Here is a 14,350-nt window from a genome sequence, read left to right as displayed (position 1 = left end):
TGTGGACGTAGTTTAGAATCTTTACTTAGTCACACAACATCAAGAATCAGCTAGTTCCAGGGCCTTGCGCGCTGTTCCATTACTAGGGCTCTCCTCGCCCCACCCCCGCCTGCCACACATTCCACAATGCAATATAATCACTTAGAATAGAATGTTTAAATGGTATCTATTCAATAAACTGTCCCTGCTTCTTAATGATGTTGGAAAAAGAAAAAAAAAAAAAAAGAAAAAACAAGAAGGCACCAGAATCCAAACTCTTTGCAAGCTGCATGGTACCTATCTTCCCAGGGTGTTTTTGGTGAAACTTCAGCTGGGCCGCAGTCTGCATCAGTGCGGACAGAGGTTGCGGGACTGGCTTGGGCATCTGTGTTGGAGTAGAAAGAGAAACCATACACAAGTCTGGCCACAGGTGGATTCTGGCACATTTTAGATGCAGTTTAAAATGTCATGGTGTGCATAAGGAGCAGGCAAAGGAGTTTTCTGTGGGAAGTAATGCCTGTAGGCAGAATGAACTGTCCAGTCTACTCTTGGGGAGGAGCACCCTTTGGTGAGAATAGAGGAGCTAGGGGGCCTCGAGGAAGGTGTTGGTTCGGAAGATGGAGGAGACGATCTTGCCCGTGGCGTTGATGGTGCCTTCGCTGTCTGAGCTGGACTCAGAGTCGCTGCTCCCGGAGTAGGCGCCCAGGCCCGGGAGGATGCCAATACAGACAGCCGCGGATGGACAGTGGATGGAGGGACTGCTCAGGGAGGTGCTTCCCAGAGACACGCAGGACGAGGCTTCTGCAAAAAAGCAGGTGGGATTGTTACTTCAGCACCCTTTTCCAAAGTTGATGGCCTGCTTTCCATGTGTTGAGGGCTTCACGTTTGGAAGCCTCAAAACAACACTATGCAGTCAACACTATCATCACACTCATCTCCTTTGAATTCTCGTTTGCAATTGAGAAAACTAAAGCCACAGCAGCGAACATTTTAAGACCACATAGGATGTCACCAAGTAGTTGAGGCTCTTCTCGCCCAAGGAAACCCACTGTCATGGCCTCACTTCCATGACAGAAAGCCTCAACCTAGAAAACACAGAACTTGAAGGTTAGAGGAAAAGTTAAGGACTCTCCTCCACCCCTTCTTCTTCCCTGTTTCAGCCTCATTTAATCACTGAAACAACCTGGTATGTAAGGATCCCCCATTTTGCTGATGAGGGAGGTCCAAAGACCCACCTAAAGTTAAATGCCACTTAGAGTAGAAAACATTATACTAAGCCTGAATCAAAAGATGATGTTCTAAAACGTTCCCAGAGCTCACTACACAGTACGGCTGGAGTTCCACTCATTGTCTCCGGCTGACAAGCATACTACCTTCTAGGGTTTTGCCTTAACAAGCCCCCGATGCTACTGCTGCTACTAAGTCACTTCAGCCGTGTCCGACTCTGCGCGACCCCACAGACGGCAGCCCACCAGGCTCCCCCGTCCCTGGGATTCTCCAGGCAAGAACACTGGAGTGGGCTGCCATTTCCTTCTCCAATGCAGGAAAGTGAAAAGTGAAAGTGAAGTCGCTCAGTCATGTCTGACTCCTAGCGACGCAACAAGCCCCTAACACCTCTGAAATGAGGATTAAGTAAAAAGATACCACTGAGAAGCAGACAGAGATCTCAACCAGCCAGTACACACAGTTCATTTGCTCATTCAGGAATTACCAATAAGGAAAAAGGAAGCTGCTACAGATAAGCAATGTGAAAACATGGAGATGCAGAAAAGTGACATGAGAGTTGACAATGACTGCAGAAGAGGTGGTAACAAGGTTACAAAAAAACAGGCAAATATTTACAATTAGAATCACAAAAGCTAACTTCTTTATGATATAAAAAATTATTCCAAAACCAACAACCAATCAACAACCACATAGAAAAGCAGACAGAAGACACAAACAGTTCACCAAAAAAGAAACAAATGACTTTAAAGCATAGACAATATGTAAGGAGGGGCATTTATATATGTTTTATATATGTTGCTGAGGGAATGTAGGCATTTATATATAATGTTGCTGAGGGAATGTAGGACAATGTGGCCATGTTCTTCACACTTAAATGATATTCATGCAACACTGCTGATAACAGAAACCAAAAGGTGCATTAATAGAGGACCAATGTAAGGGACTAGTATCCAGCCATTAAGAAGAGTAGAGCATCTCTGTGTGTACTGGTATTCAATGATCTGTAAGATAAAACAACTTTTCATTCCACACTCTTTTGTCCCTTTTCAATTTGTTATTATGTGCATAGGACTACCTAATTCATACAATTTTTAAGAAAGCCAAATGCAAAAATTTAAAGAGTATCCTAGGGTACTTAATTAGGAAGGACAGCCCCTCTAGCTCCATAACTCCTGTATTATAGCCAGGAAGGCTATAGAAGACTGACAGTCCTAATGACTCTCTTCTCCTTATCCACATTCTCTTAGACTGTAAGTCTCCGGAAGGTAAGGGCTCTTTTCTCTATCCCACCCCCTGGGCACAGAACAGGACAACATTCAGAATGTGTGAGAACGCAGGAAAATGCATTACAGAGTTTCACTACAAATGGCTAGATTTTGGAGGTGGGAGTGAAGAGAATGTGAAAATTTAGGACAGAATATCAAACTGTATTTCATTTATTACCTGAACATTCATTGTATTACTATGCTCACACATACAATGACACTTTCAGCATTTTGAGGAACTTTTGTTTAAAAAAAAAAAAACAAAACAAAAACCCTGATGTCATAAGGGCATGAATCAGCTACTTAGAAAAGGAATTTGTGTGGAGCTATTCAGTGAGATGTATCATTTTATTAAGTATTTCAGGATGAATTGAATTTTCAGGTCTATCTTAGAAAAGAAGGGTCAAGTTCACAGCACCTGTGGAGGACTAGAGCTGACCTAAAGGAAAGATGGAAGCCAGCCACAGAAATGTAACCAAAGGAATCGGGACCATGATAGCATTAGCAAAGTTTAAGTGAAAGAACCATATCTCCCAATTATCTAGGAAGTTTCAAGAAAGAAAAGAGATGGCAGCTCTAACAAATTTCATTCCAAAAGCAGTTAAATGCCCACAGAGAACAAGATGGTGCCCTCTGATCTCACCCATTTGGTGAAGTTTCCTGCCAACTTCTGTATTTGCAAGACCACATTATCATACTAAACTGACGCTGAAAATTACTAATGGAGAACATTCTTGGGATTCAGACAGATGCGTGACATGAGAGTAGATGGGACCAACTTGCACATTCACTGGATCTGCTCAGAGCTTAAGCCAGTGCCTCCAGTGGGGAAGGCTGAATCTCCATAAGGACAACAGAGCTATCTTCTGGGGGACTCAAGGGACAAATCTTTCTATTGGCCAAGGTCAAGACTCTAAAGCTTCAGGCGACAGTCTTCTCACTGGGCCTTAGCTCCTACCAAGAGGATATTTCTTGTCCAGTTTCTAAAATAAGAATGAAAGGGTAGGAAGAAGGGCTTTAGAATAACGAAGAAAAGATGGCTCTTAAATACAATTTGTCTGCCTTTAGAGAGTTTAAAGAAGCCCACAAGTTTTCCTTTCCACTGACTGATGGAGATAGTTCCTATCAGTGTATAAGCACCAGATACAGGGCTCCCTGGTAACTAGTTGTAATACATTTAGATTTCTACTGACACTTTACACACAGTATATATACTTACCCTATTTAAGCAGCCACAATTCAGCAAGTTTCTTATATATTAAAAAGATCCCAATTAAAATGGAACTCTTACATCACTGATGGGAATATAAACTAGAACAATTTCTTAGTAGGGCAATTCGGCAATATTTATCTAAACTACAAATGTATATCTGACTCAATAATTCTACTTGTAAGTATTTAACATGACATATTGTGAATGTGAAAAATAATGCATGCACAGGATTATTTAATGAAACATCACACTAGAAAATAAAAACAATCTAAATGTTCATCAATAAAAAAACTAAATAAATACACTATGGTACAACCATACTATGGATTACACAGCCTTAAATAGGAATAAAGAAGCTCTTTATGCATAAGTATGCTATGACTCCCAAGGTAACTAAGCAACAGAGCATATGTTAATTAAGATAATGATGATGATAGGAAATGCAAAACAACATATGAAGTAATCGTACCAAAAAATCAAATTGAATTGATCAAGCTCTAGATCTAATTACCATTTTACACAAAACACAGGGTATAAAGGAATACCATGGGGATGCAATTAGCAAAACTAGAGGGTAAAAAACTCTACAAGACAGAGACTCAGTTTCTTTGTAAGTAAAATATAAAGGAAACAAAAATAAAGAAAAAGGAAGAACCCAGAGGTTAAATGAAACTTAAAAGACATACTATTCTACTGTTAAGATGCTGTAAGATGGCAATATTCCCAAACTGATCTACAGATTTTGAACAATCCCTATCAAAATCCCAGCTGCCTTTTTCATAGAAACTGAATCAGTTCAGTTCAGTTGCTCAGTCGTGTCCGACTCTTTGCTACCCCATGAATCGCAGCATGCCAGGCCTCCCTGTCTGTCACCAACTCCTGGAGTTCACCCAAACTCTTGTCCATCGAGTCAGCGATGCCATCCACCCATCTCATCCTCTCTCGTCCCCTTCTCCTCCTGCCCCCAATCCCTCCCAGCATCAGAGTCTTTTCCAATGACTCAACTCTTTGCATGAGGTAGCCAAAGTATTGGAGTTTCAGCTTCAGCATCAGTCCTTCCAATGAACACCCAGGACTGATTTCCTTTAGGATGGACTGGTTGGACCTCCTTGCAGTCCAAGGACTCTCAAGAGTCTTCTCCAACACCACAGTTCAAAAGCATTAATTCTTCGGTGCTCAGCTTTCTTCACAGTCCAACTCTCACATCCATACATGACCACAGGAAAAACCATAGCTTTGACTAGACGGACCTTTGTTGGCAAAGTAATGTCTCTGCTTTTGAATATGCTAGCTAGGTTGGTCATAACTTTGCTTCCAAGGAGCAAGCGTCTTTTAATTTCATGGCTGCAGTCACCATCTGCAGTGATTTTGGAGCCCAGAAAAATAAAGTCTGACACTGTTTCCCCATCTATTTCCCATGAAGTGATGGGACCGGATGCCATGATCTTCGTTTTCTGAATGTTGAGCTTTAAGCCAACTTTTTCACTCTCCTCTTTCACTTTCATCAAGAGGCTTTTTAGTTCCTCTTCACTTTCTGCCATAATGGTGGTGTCATCTGCATATCTGAGGTTATTGATATTTCTCCCGGCAATCTTGATTCCAGTTTGTGCTTCTTCCAGCCCAGAGTTTCTCATGATGTACTCTGCATATAAGTTAAATAAGCAGGGTGACAATATACAGCCTTGACGTACTCCTTTTCCTATTTGGAACCAGTTTGTTGTTCCATGTCCAGTTCTAACTGTTGCTTCCTGACCTGCATACGGGTTTCTCAAGAAGCAGGTCAGATGGTCTGGTATTCTCATCTCTTTCAGAATTTTCCACAGTTTATTGTGATAGTTGATCCCAAAATTCAAACAGAAGTGTAAAGGACCTCAAGTAGCCAAAACGATCTTGAAAAAGAACAAAGGTGGAAGACTAACAATTTCCAGTTTCAAAACTTCCTACAAGACCAGAATGATCAATGCTGTGTAGCTGGGGCTTCCCTGATGGTCCAGTGGTTAGGACTCTGGGCCCTCACAGCCGTGGAGCACAAACAAACAAACAAGTCAAAAGTGTGTGATGACAGCATAAGAACAGCTATACAAATCAATGGAAGAGAAAAGACAGTCCAGAAACAAACCCATACATGTTGTCCAACTGATTTTCAACAAGTGTCACAACAATTCAGTGGAGGAAAGAAGTCCTTTCAACAAACTTTTGAGTCAAAAAACTAACATAAAATGGGTCAAAGATCAAAATTTATGAGCTAAAACTATAAAACTCTTCAAAAAAATTTAAGTGTAAATCTTCATGACCATGAATTAGGCAATAGCTTCTTAGATATGACTCTTAAAAGTACAAGCAACTGAAGAAAAATAAATTGATGGCATCAAATTTAAAACTTTTGTGCTCCAAAGAACACTATCACGTGTTCTTTCTATACAACCCAGAGAGACAATATTTGTAAATCACCTCTCTGACAAATAGTCTAGCATTCAGAACATATAAAGAACTCTTATAACTCCGCAATAAAAAGAAAAATAACCCAATTCTAAAGTAGGCTCAGGATATGAGTATATATTTCTCCAAAGAAGATAAACCAAAGGTCATTAAGTACACAATGCCAACATCATTAGTCATTAGGGAAACTCCAATCAGAACTACAATAAAGGATCACTTCATACCCACAGGATACAGTAACAAGTCTTCTATTTTTTCTTCTTCTTTTTTTGTGTGCCACATGACATGTGAGATCTTAGTTCCCTGACCAGGGATGGAACCCATGCCCCCTGTGTAGAAATGCAAAGTCTTAACCACCAGACCACCAGAGAAGTTTCTGTAATGAGTATTGATAAGGATGTGAAGAAACCGGACCCTCATATATACTGCCGGTGGTATATAAAAATGGTGCAGCGACTGTGGAAAACAGTTTGGCAGCTCCTGAAAAAGTTAAGCATAGATTTACTATATGACCCAGCCAATTCCACAACTAGGTATATTCCCAAGAGAACTGAAAATAGTTGTTTACACAACTTGGGCATGAATGTTCATAACAGCATGGGTCCTAAAAGCCCAAATGTGGAAACAACCCAAATGTTCATCCACTGATGAGTGGACAAAAATGAGATGTATCATACAATGGGATATTCAGCTGTAAAAAGCACTGATACATGCCACAGCGTGAACTATGAAAACATGTTAAGTGAAAAGAAGTCAGACACAAAAGGTCATAGGTTGCATGAATCCATTTACATAAAATTTTCCAGAAAAGGCAAATTCAGAGAGACAGAAAGTAGACTGATGATTGCTAGGGCTGGAGAGAGGGAAGAACGGTGAATAACTGCTAATGGGCATGGGTGGGGCTTCATTTCTGGCATGACAAAAATGTTCTGGGATTAGACAGTGGTGATAAATGCACATTATTAAAAACCACTAAACTATCTCCTTTAAAAGGGTGAATTTTATGGTATGTGAATTATATCTGGATCATTTTTTTAAGCCATGTAAACCAAATACAATGTCTAATCCTTCCTTGGATACTGATTTTTAAAAAACCAATTATCAGACCAGAATTCAAATGGCAGAGTAGCAGGACATGGAACTCACCTCTTCCCACAAATGTATCAAGAATACATCTATAAATGGAACAATCTCACTGAACACTGACAGAAAATCTCAAACACCTGAAAGGACAAGACAGATTTCCAGGTAACCAGTTAGTACAAAAGGAAAACGAAAAGAAGCAGAACAGGTCCTGAACCCCGGGGAGGGAGCTGAAGGAGAACAGAAGTTCCGGCACCCTGGGAAGTCCCCTTACCGGCAAGGAGGTCACCTGAGACGAAAAAGAGGCTCAGAGGAAAGCGCAACAACCAGTTAGTGGCAGGCAGGAGATAGACTTACAGAGATGGTCTGTGCCACCATCCTGTATGCTACAGCCTAAGACACATGTCTGCTGGTAGGGATGGGAGCTGGGTGTTGGAATGCAGGCTTCAGAGGACAGACCCAGGGAGAGGACTGCTGTTGATTGTGCAGAGACAGCTTGAAGGGGGTAAAGTGTAGGGCACAAAAACCAGGAGTGTAACCGGAAGAATCCTAGGCCACCAGAGAAGCTAAGCACCACTGTTAATCAGCATGCAAAAGAGAGGGGTGGGGTTGCCACTGCAGCCTCTTTCCCCACTTGCCAGCTCCTGCTTCTTCTCGCTCCAGGAGAGGCCCCGCCCAGGCAGGCTCCAGCACTCTGGCCACTGCCTCAGCAGTCCTGGGAGTAGACGCTAGTGGGCTACCCAACAGAGGTAGGGCTGAAATCACAGCTGAGCCCCCAGGGATCATGGGACTTAGAAAGCAGAGCTGAAATCTTTCCCCACAACTGCACAAACCACAGATTTACACCTATATGGCTGGTTTTGTGAATTCAGTGTCTGTGGAACATCTGAATGGACAACTGCTGCTCCTGAGACCAGGGAGGGCTAGGGTCTGAGCTGCCTCCACAGCTCCCACAGAGGGTCCAGATGTGCAACTACGGCAGTCCTGGGACCTGACTTCAGTGGATCTGCATTGGTGGCTTTGTGAAAACAAAGCCTGAGAGGCGCCAGGGCCGACTGCCAGAATATCCATAGTTGAGGTGGGGCAGAGGGTGGTGCCAATGACAGTATACTTTGTGAGCCCACACAACAGGTGAAAAGTGACACAGCAGAGCACACACACAGGTGATCAGCTCTAACAGAAAATACTCAGTGACTCCTCCCCGAGTGGGAATACTCTAATTCCACGTACCTCACACCACAGATCAGAAATGCAGCTCAGGGGGCTTTCCCTGATCCACCTTGCAATACCAAGGACATGGGTTCGATCTCTGGTTTGGGAAGATCCCACATATAACAGGGCAACTAAGCCCACGTGCCATATCTACTGAGCCCGCGAGCTGCAACAACTGTGCTCACATGTCTTAGAGCTGGTGCTCCACAACAAGAGAAGCCATGCAATGAGCAGCCCGTGTACCACAACTAGAGAGTAGCCTCATCTCGCCACAATTAGAGAAAGCCCATTCATAGCAACAAAGACCAGACACAGCCAAAAATAAGATAAATAGATTTTTAAAAAGAAATGCAGCTCAGAAATAGAGCTGGGGGCTTCTACTCCAGCAACTAGGGAGCAGATCCTGCCCCAGACAGGGCAATGACAACCAGAGAGCAAAAGGGAGGCCACGCTCAACATCCAGTTCAGGCTCCAATCACCACAATATCAATCACACCTCCTCTCAGGGGGACAACGCCAGCATGAACTACGGAAAGAGGTGGCAGGCATCCAATACTAAAAACAGCCCTCACATCAAAAAAAAGTAAACCCACGCAGGCTACAAAGGGTCGTTCCCGTATAAAAATAGGCCTCCAAGACTACAGTAGATAATTGCTTCTCCTAAACTCATAGAGCAAGAGAAATGTAAGTAAAATGAGGAAGGAGAGGAATCACTCCCAATTAAAGATCAAGAGAATTCCCCTTAAAAGAGCAAACAATGAAACAGACCTCTTCAGTCTGACAGACACCAAGTTCAAAAAGGAGATAATGAAAATACTGAAGGAATTAAGAATATCAACAGAAATATAGATTACTATAAAAAGGAATTAGAAATGACAAGGAGGAGCCAAGAAAAATTAGAGAATTCATTTGACGAGATAAAAGCTGAACTAAAGGCTATGAAAAGCAGAATGAATAATGCAGAAAAATGAATGTGACCTAGAAGAAAAAATAATGGAAATCACTCAATTAGAACTGCAAATTAAAAAAAAAAAAGATATCCAGATACAGGAAGCACAGAGGGTCCCAAACAACATAAACCCTAACAGACCTACATCAAGACATATTATAATAAAAATAGCATAAGCTGAAGATAAAAAGAGGATTCTAAAGGCAGCAAAAGAAAAATAAAATTAATTACAAGGGAACACCTATAAGGCTATCAGCTAATTTCTCTACAGAAACAATGCAGGCCAGAAGGGAATGGCAAGATATATTTGAACTCCTGAAAAGGAAATATCTGCAACCTAGGATATTCAACCCAGCAAGATTATCATTCAGAACAGAGGGAGAGAGGGAGAATTTCTCAGATAAGCAAAATGTAAAGAATACAGCAATACTAAACCTATCTTAAAAAAAGAAATGTTGAAAGGTCAGCTCTAAATAGAAAAGTACTAAGAATCTATAGAGAGGAGAAAATCACAATGGGAAATAAATCACTTAAGACATTACACAGATTTTAAAAAATTTAAAACTTTCTCTGAAAGCAATGATAACCACAATAAACAGCAAAAGGATGACCATGAAGATGCAAAAGAGGACATCAAAATCATAAAATGTGGGAGAGGAAAGCAAGAAAACATGGATTTTTTTTTTCTATAATGTGTTTGAGCCTACATGACCACCAGTCTAAAGCAAGTAGATAAAGGAAGGGGTTAACATACTTGAAAAACAGGGCAACCACAAATCAAAAACCTACAACAGATCCACAAAATCCAAAAAGAAGAGAACATAAGCATAACGGACAAAAGAAAAAACAAAAAAGAGGAAGAAGAAATAAAATCAACAGGAAAACAAAGTTTAAAATGGCAATGAATACATATCTATCAATAATTAAATGTCAGTGTATAAGTGCTCTATCAAAAGACACAGAGTGGCAGACTGGATTAAAAAAAACAAAAGCCTACAACATGCTGCCTACAAGAGACCCACTTTAGGGCAAAGGACACCCACAGATTAAAAGTGAAGAAATGGAAAGTTATTTCATGAAAATGGGCATTACAAGAAAGCAAGGGTAGCAATACTTGTATCAGACAAAACAGACCTTAAAACAAAGGCTATAAACAAAGATAAAGAAGGACACTATATAATGATAAATGGATCAATATAAGGAGAGGATATTACTCTTGTCAACATGTATGCACCCAATATAAGAGCACCCAAATACATAAATAACATAAAAAGGGAGAAATTGATAGGAATACAGTAATAGTAGGAGACTTTAACACCCCTCTCAACATCAATGGACACATCTTTGAGACAGAAAAGGCAACAGAGATCCTAAATGATACAACAGAACATTTACACTTAATTGATATCTTCAGGACATTACATCCCCCCAAAGCAGAATACACATTCTTTTCAAGTCCACGTAGAACATTCTCTAGGATTAAACACAAAAAAGCTTAAACAAATTTAAGAGTATAGAAATTACTTCAAGCATCTTTTTTGACCACTACTGCTACTGCTAAGTCACTTCAGTCGTGTCCGACTCTGTGCGACCCCATAGATGACAGCCCACCAGGCTCCCCCGTCCCTAGGATTCTCCAGGCAAGAACACTGAAGTGGGGTGCCATTGCCTTCTCCATTTTTGACCACAAGGGTTTATAAAACTAAAAACCAACCACAGAAAAAGAAACAAGAAAAAAAATTACAGGAAGGCTAAATAACATGACTAAAAAACCAATGGATCAACAAAGAAATCAAGGAAGAAATTCAAGAAATATCTTGAGGCAAATGAGAATGAAAACACAACCACACAAAATCCATGGGATGCAGCAAAAGCAGTTCTTAGAAAGTTCATAGCAATATAGGCCTTCAAGACAAGATAAATCAAACAGCCTAACCCATCACCTAAAAGAATGAGACAGAGAACAAACAAAACTTAAGTCAGCAGAAGGAAGAAGATAATAAAGATCAGAGAGGGAATAAATAAAAGAGATTTAAAAATAGGAAAAAAAAAATCAATAAAACCAAGAGCTGGTTCTTTGAAAGGATAAACAAAATTGACAAGCCTGTGGGCAGGCTCAACAAGATGAAAAGAGAGAAGACCCAAATAAACAAATAAGAAATAAAAGAGGAGAAATCACAATAGATACCACAAAAATACAAAAAACCGTAAGAGAATACTATGAACAATTATATGCCAACAAATTTGACAACCTCAAAGAAATGGACAACTTTCTAGAAACATACAGTCCACCAAAACTGAACCAAGAAGAAACAGATAACTTGAACAGACCAATCACTAGAAATGAAACCGAATCTGTAATAATAAAAACAAACAAAAGTCCAGAACCATATGACTTCACTGGGAAATTCTACAAACATACAAAGAAAAACTTACACCTATCCTTCTCAAACTCTTCCAAAAGACTGAGGAGGAAGGAACACTACCAAAGACATCTATGAAGCCATCATCCTGATACCAAAACCAGACAAAGACACTACCAAGAAAGTTACAGGCCAATAACTTTGATGAATATAGACACAAAAATTCTCAAACTAGCAAACAGAATCCAAAAACAAATAAAAAAGGTCATACACCATGACTCAAGTTGAATTCATTCCAGGGTCATGACAATGGTTCAGTGTACTGAAATCAACATGATATACCACACCAACAAAAAAAAAGGACAAAACCAACATGATCATCTCAATAGATGCAGAAAAAGTATTTGATAAAAATCAACATCCATTCATGATGATGAATCCTTGCAAAAGTGAGTATAGAAAGAACATATCTCAACATAATAAAATGCTTTTATGACAAACCCACAGCCAATATAATATTCAATGGTAAATGCTGAAAACCTTTCTGCTAAAAATCTGGAACAAGACAAGGATACCCACTCTCACCACTTCTCTTCAACACAGTATTGAAAGTCTTAGCCACAGCAAATGGGAAACTAAGATCCCACAAGTCATGTGGTATAGCCAAAATAAAGAATAAGAAAATAAAACTTTCTTTAAAAAAAAAAGAAAATTGGACATGTTAAAAATTGAAGGTACATGATGGGGTTCATCATACTATTATCTCAATATCTACATATGTTTTAAGTTAGCTATAATAAAACTTTTTTTTTTAAAAAAAGAGCGTATTTGTAATTGCCTATATGTGAAAGTTGGACTGTGAAGAAAGCTGAGGGCCGAAGAATTGATGCTTTTGAACTGTGGTGTTGGAGAAGACTCTTGAGAGTCCCTTGGACTGCAAGGAGATCCAATCAGTCCATTCTAAAGGAGATCAGTCCTGGGTGTTCTTTGGAAGGAATGATGCTGAAGCTGAAACTCCAGTACTTTGGCTACCTCATGCGAAGAGTTGACTCATTGGAAAAGACTCGGATGCTGGGAGGGATTGGGGGCAGGAGAAGGGGACGAGAGAGGATGAGATGGCTGGATGGCATCACTGACTCGATGGACATGAGTCTGAGTGAACTCCGGGAGTTGGTGATGGACAGGGAGTCCCGGCGTGCTGCGATTCATGGGGTTGCAAAGAGTTGGACACGACTGAGCGACTGAACTGAACTGATACACACATAGAATAATCTGGATATACACATATATCCAGATAAACATGTAAAAAAATGTATTTCCCTCTGGGAAGGAGAATTGGATGGAAGAGTACACACAGGGAGAAGGAAAGTTCTTCACTGAAGATCCTTTTCACAAGTAACTTCTAGAGCAAAAAGGTATCAGCAACAGCCCACCGTTATTGGACTTCAGTGGATATGTATTTTAAAATATCCATTAAATTTTTAAAGAAAAAATATATTTTAAAATATCTTTTTTTAAAAGAGAAATAAATGTAAGCCCTGTTTCAATGATGGCACTTTGAGTTCAGCTCAGAGTCTCAATTCCACAGGAAGTCAGAAGAACTGAAAACACTCTTGAATTTCTTACCCCTGATTCAGTCCTGAGTAACTCACTCTCACTTATAACTTGGTGCCACTTAATACAGTACCAGATTTGATCACATGAAAGAAACCACCAAAGAACGTGTACTCTTTGGAAACTATTTAGCTTCTTGGTCCAATCCAATCCACCCAACAGAAGGAGCCAGGCATTCTACCTCTCACTGGTAGCCAGCCAGGTGAAATGAAGAAACTTGACATTTAAGGGAGAAAGAAAAACTCTTTGTGAGTAGAGGTTGGTATCACCAGGGCTTTGGCTTTGTTAGCACTCCTGAGAGAACGTAACTGTCATTTATCAGTTCCATGGTTTCTAACATATTACTTTGTTGGGCAGCTGATATAATCCTAGGTTTAAACCCTGAATGGTTTAAAATGGCTTGCTAAGTTTAGGTAGGTTTGCTCGGGGATACACGTGTTCCTCCACAGATACAATGCATTCCAGCCTTTTACCATGGTTCATGTGTATGATGGGTAAAGAATGATATGAAAGCTGCCACCCACCTTGATTCTTGTCATCTGGGTCAGGGTCAGATTTCAGTCTTTTCACACTGTTTCCACTCTCTGAACTGTAACAAACAAACAAAAAAATATGTGATTTGAGCTAGGTCAAATCTTAGGGAATCAGGAGCTCCAAAAACCATTTTATATGGGTTTTAGGTAGCCTCAGGAGCTGAGATGATCTGAAAGTCTTCATTTCAGCTTCTTAATCTCCTTCCAATTATACTATTTTTTAAATCTATTTTTTAATTCAAGGATAATTGCTTTAGAGAACAATTAAATTATTATTATAAAGAATTTAAACCTCTGACCAATTCAAGGGGTGAAGTAACATCCTCAAGTATCACTTAAATATCAGATTCTTTATTGTCATCATTCATCTTGGTTAGAACCACAGATCGATTTCAAGAATATCTAGACATGCTTATAAATGACAAAAATGTAGTTATTAAAGACTAAATTTAGTGACATGCTAGAGAGTCTGA

General features: G+C 40.0%; 1 protein-coding gene across 3 annotated transcripts in view; it reads right to left on the bottom strand.

Annotated features, from left to right (window-relative positions):
• The window catches only part of FAM192A (family with sequence similarity 192 member A), a 40,810-nt gene continuing 26,460 nt past the window's right edge, over window positions 1–14,350 (bottom strand). For all 3 annotated transcript variants that reach the window (XM_027516484.1, XM_027516485.1, XM_027516486.1), the window contains exons 6-7: window positions 13,869–13,933; window positions 1–780 (exon numbers count right to left, since the gene is read on the bottom strand). In XM_027516484.1, the coding sequence (XP_027372285.1) occupies window positions 563–780; window positions 13,869–13,933 (283 nt within the window). In that variant the 3' untranslated portion in view covers window positions 1–562. The remainder of the gene's footprint in view (window positions 781–13,868; window positions 13,934–14,350) is intronic.

Source organism: Bos indicus x Bos taurus, chromosome 18, assembly GCF_003369695.1.
Source record: "Bos indicus x Bos taurus breed Angus x Brahman F1 hybrid chromosome 18, Bos_hybrid_MaternalHap_v2.0, whole genome shotgun sequence".
NCBI classification, from domain to species: Eukaryota; Metazoa; Chordata; class Mammalia; order Artiodactyla; family Bovidae; genus Bos; species Bos indicus x Bos taurus.
The sequence above is the reverse complement of the archived record's forward strand: the minus strand, read 5'-3'. Positions and strand labels throughout refer to the sequence as shown.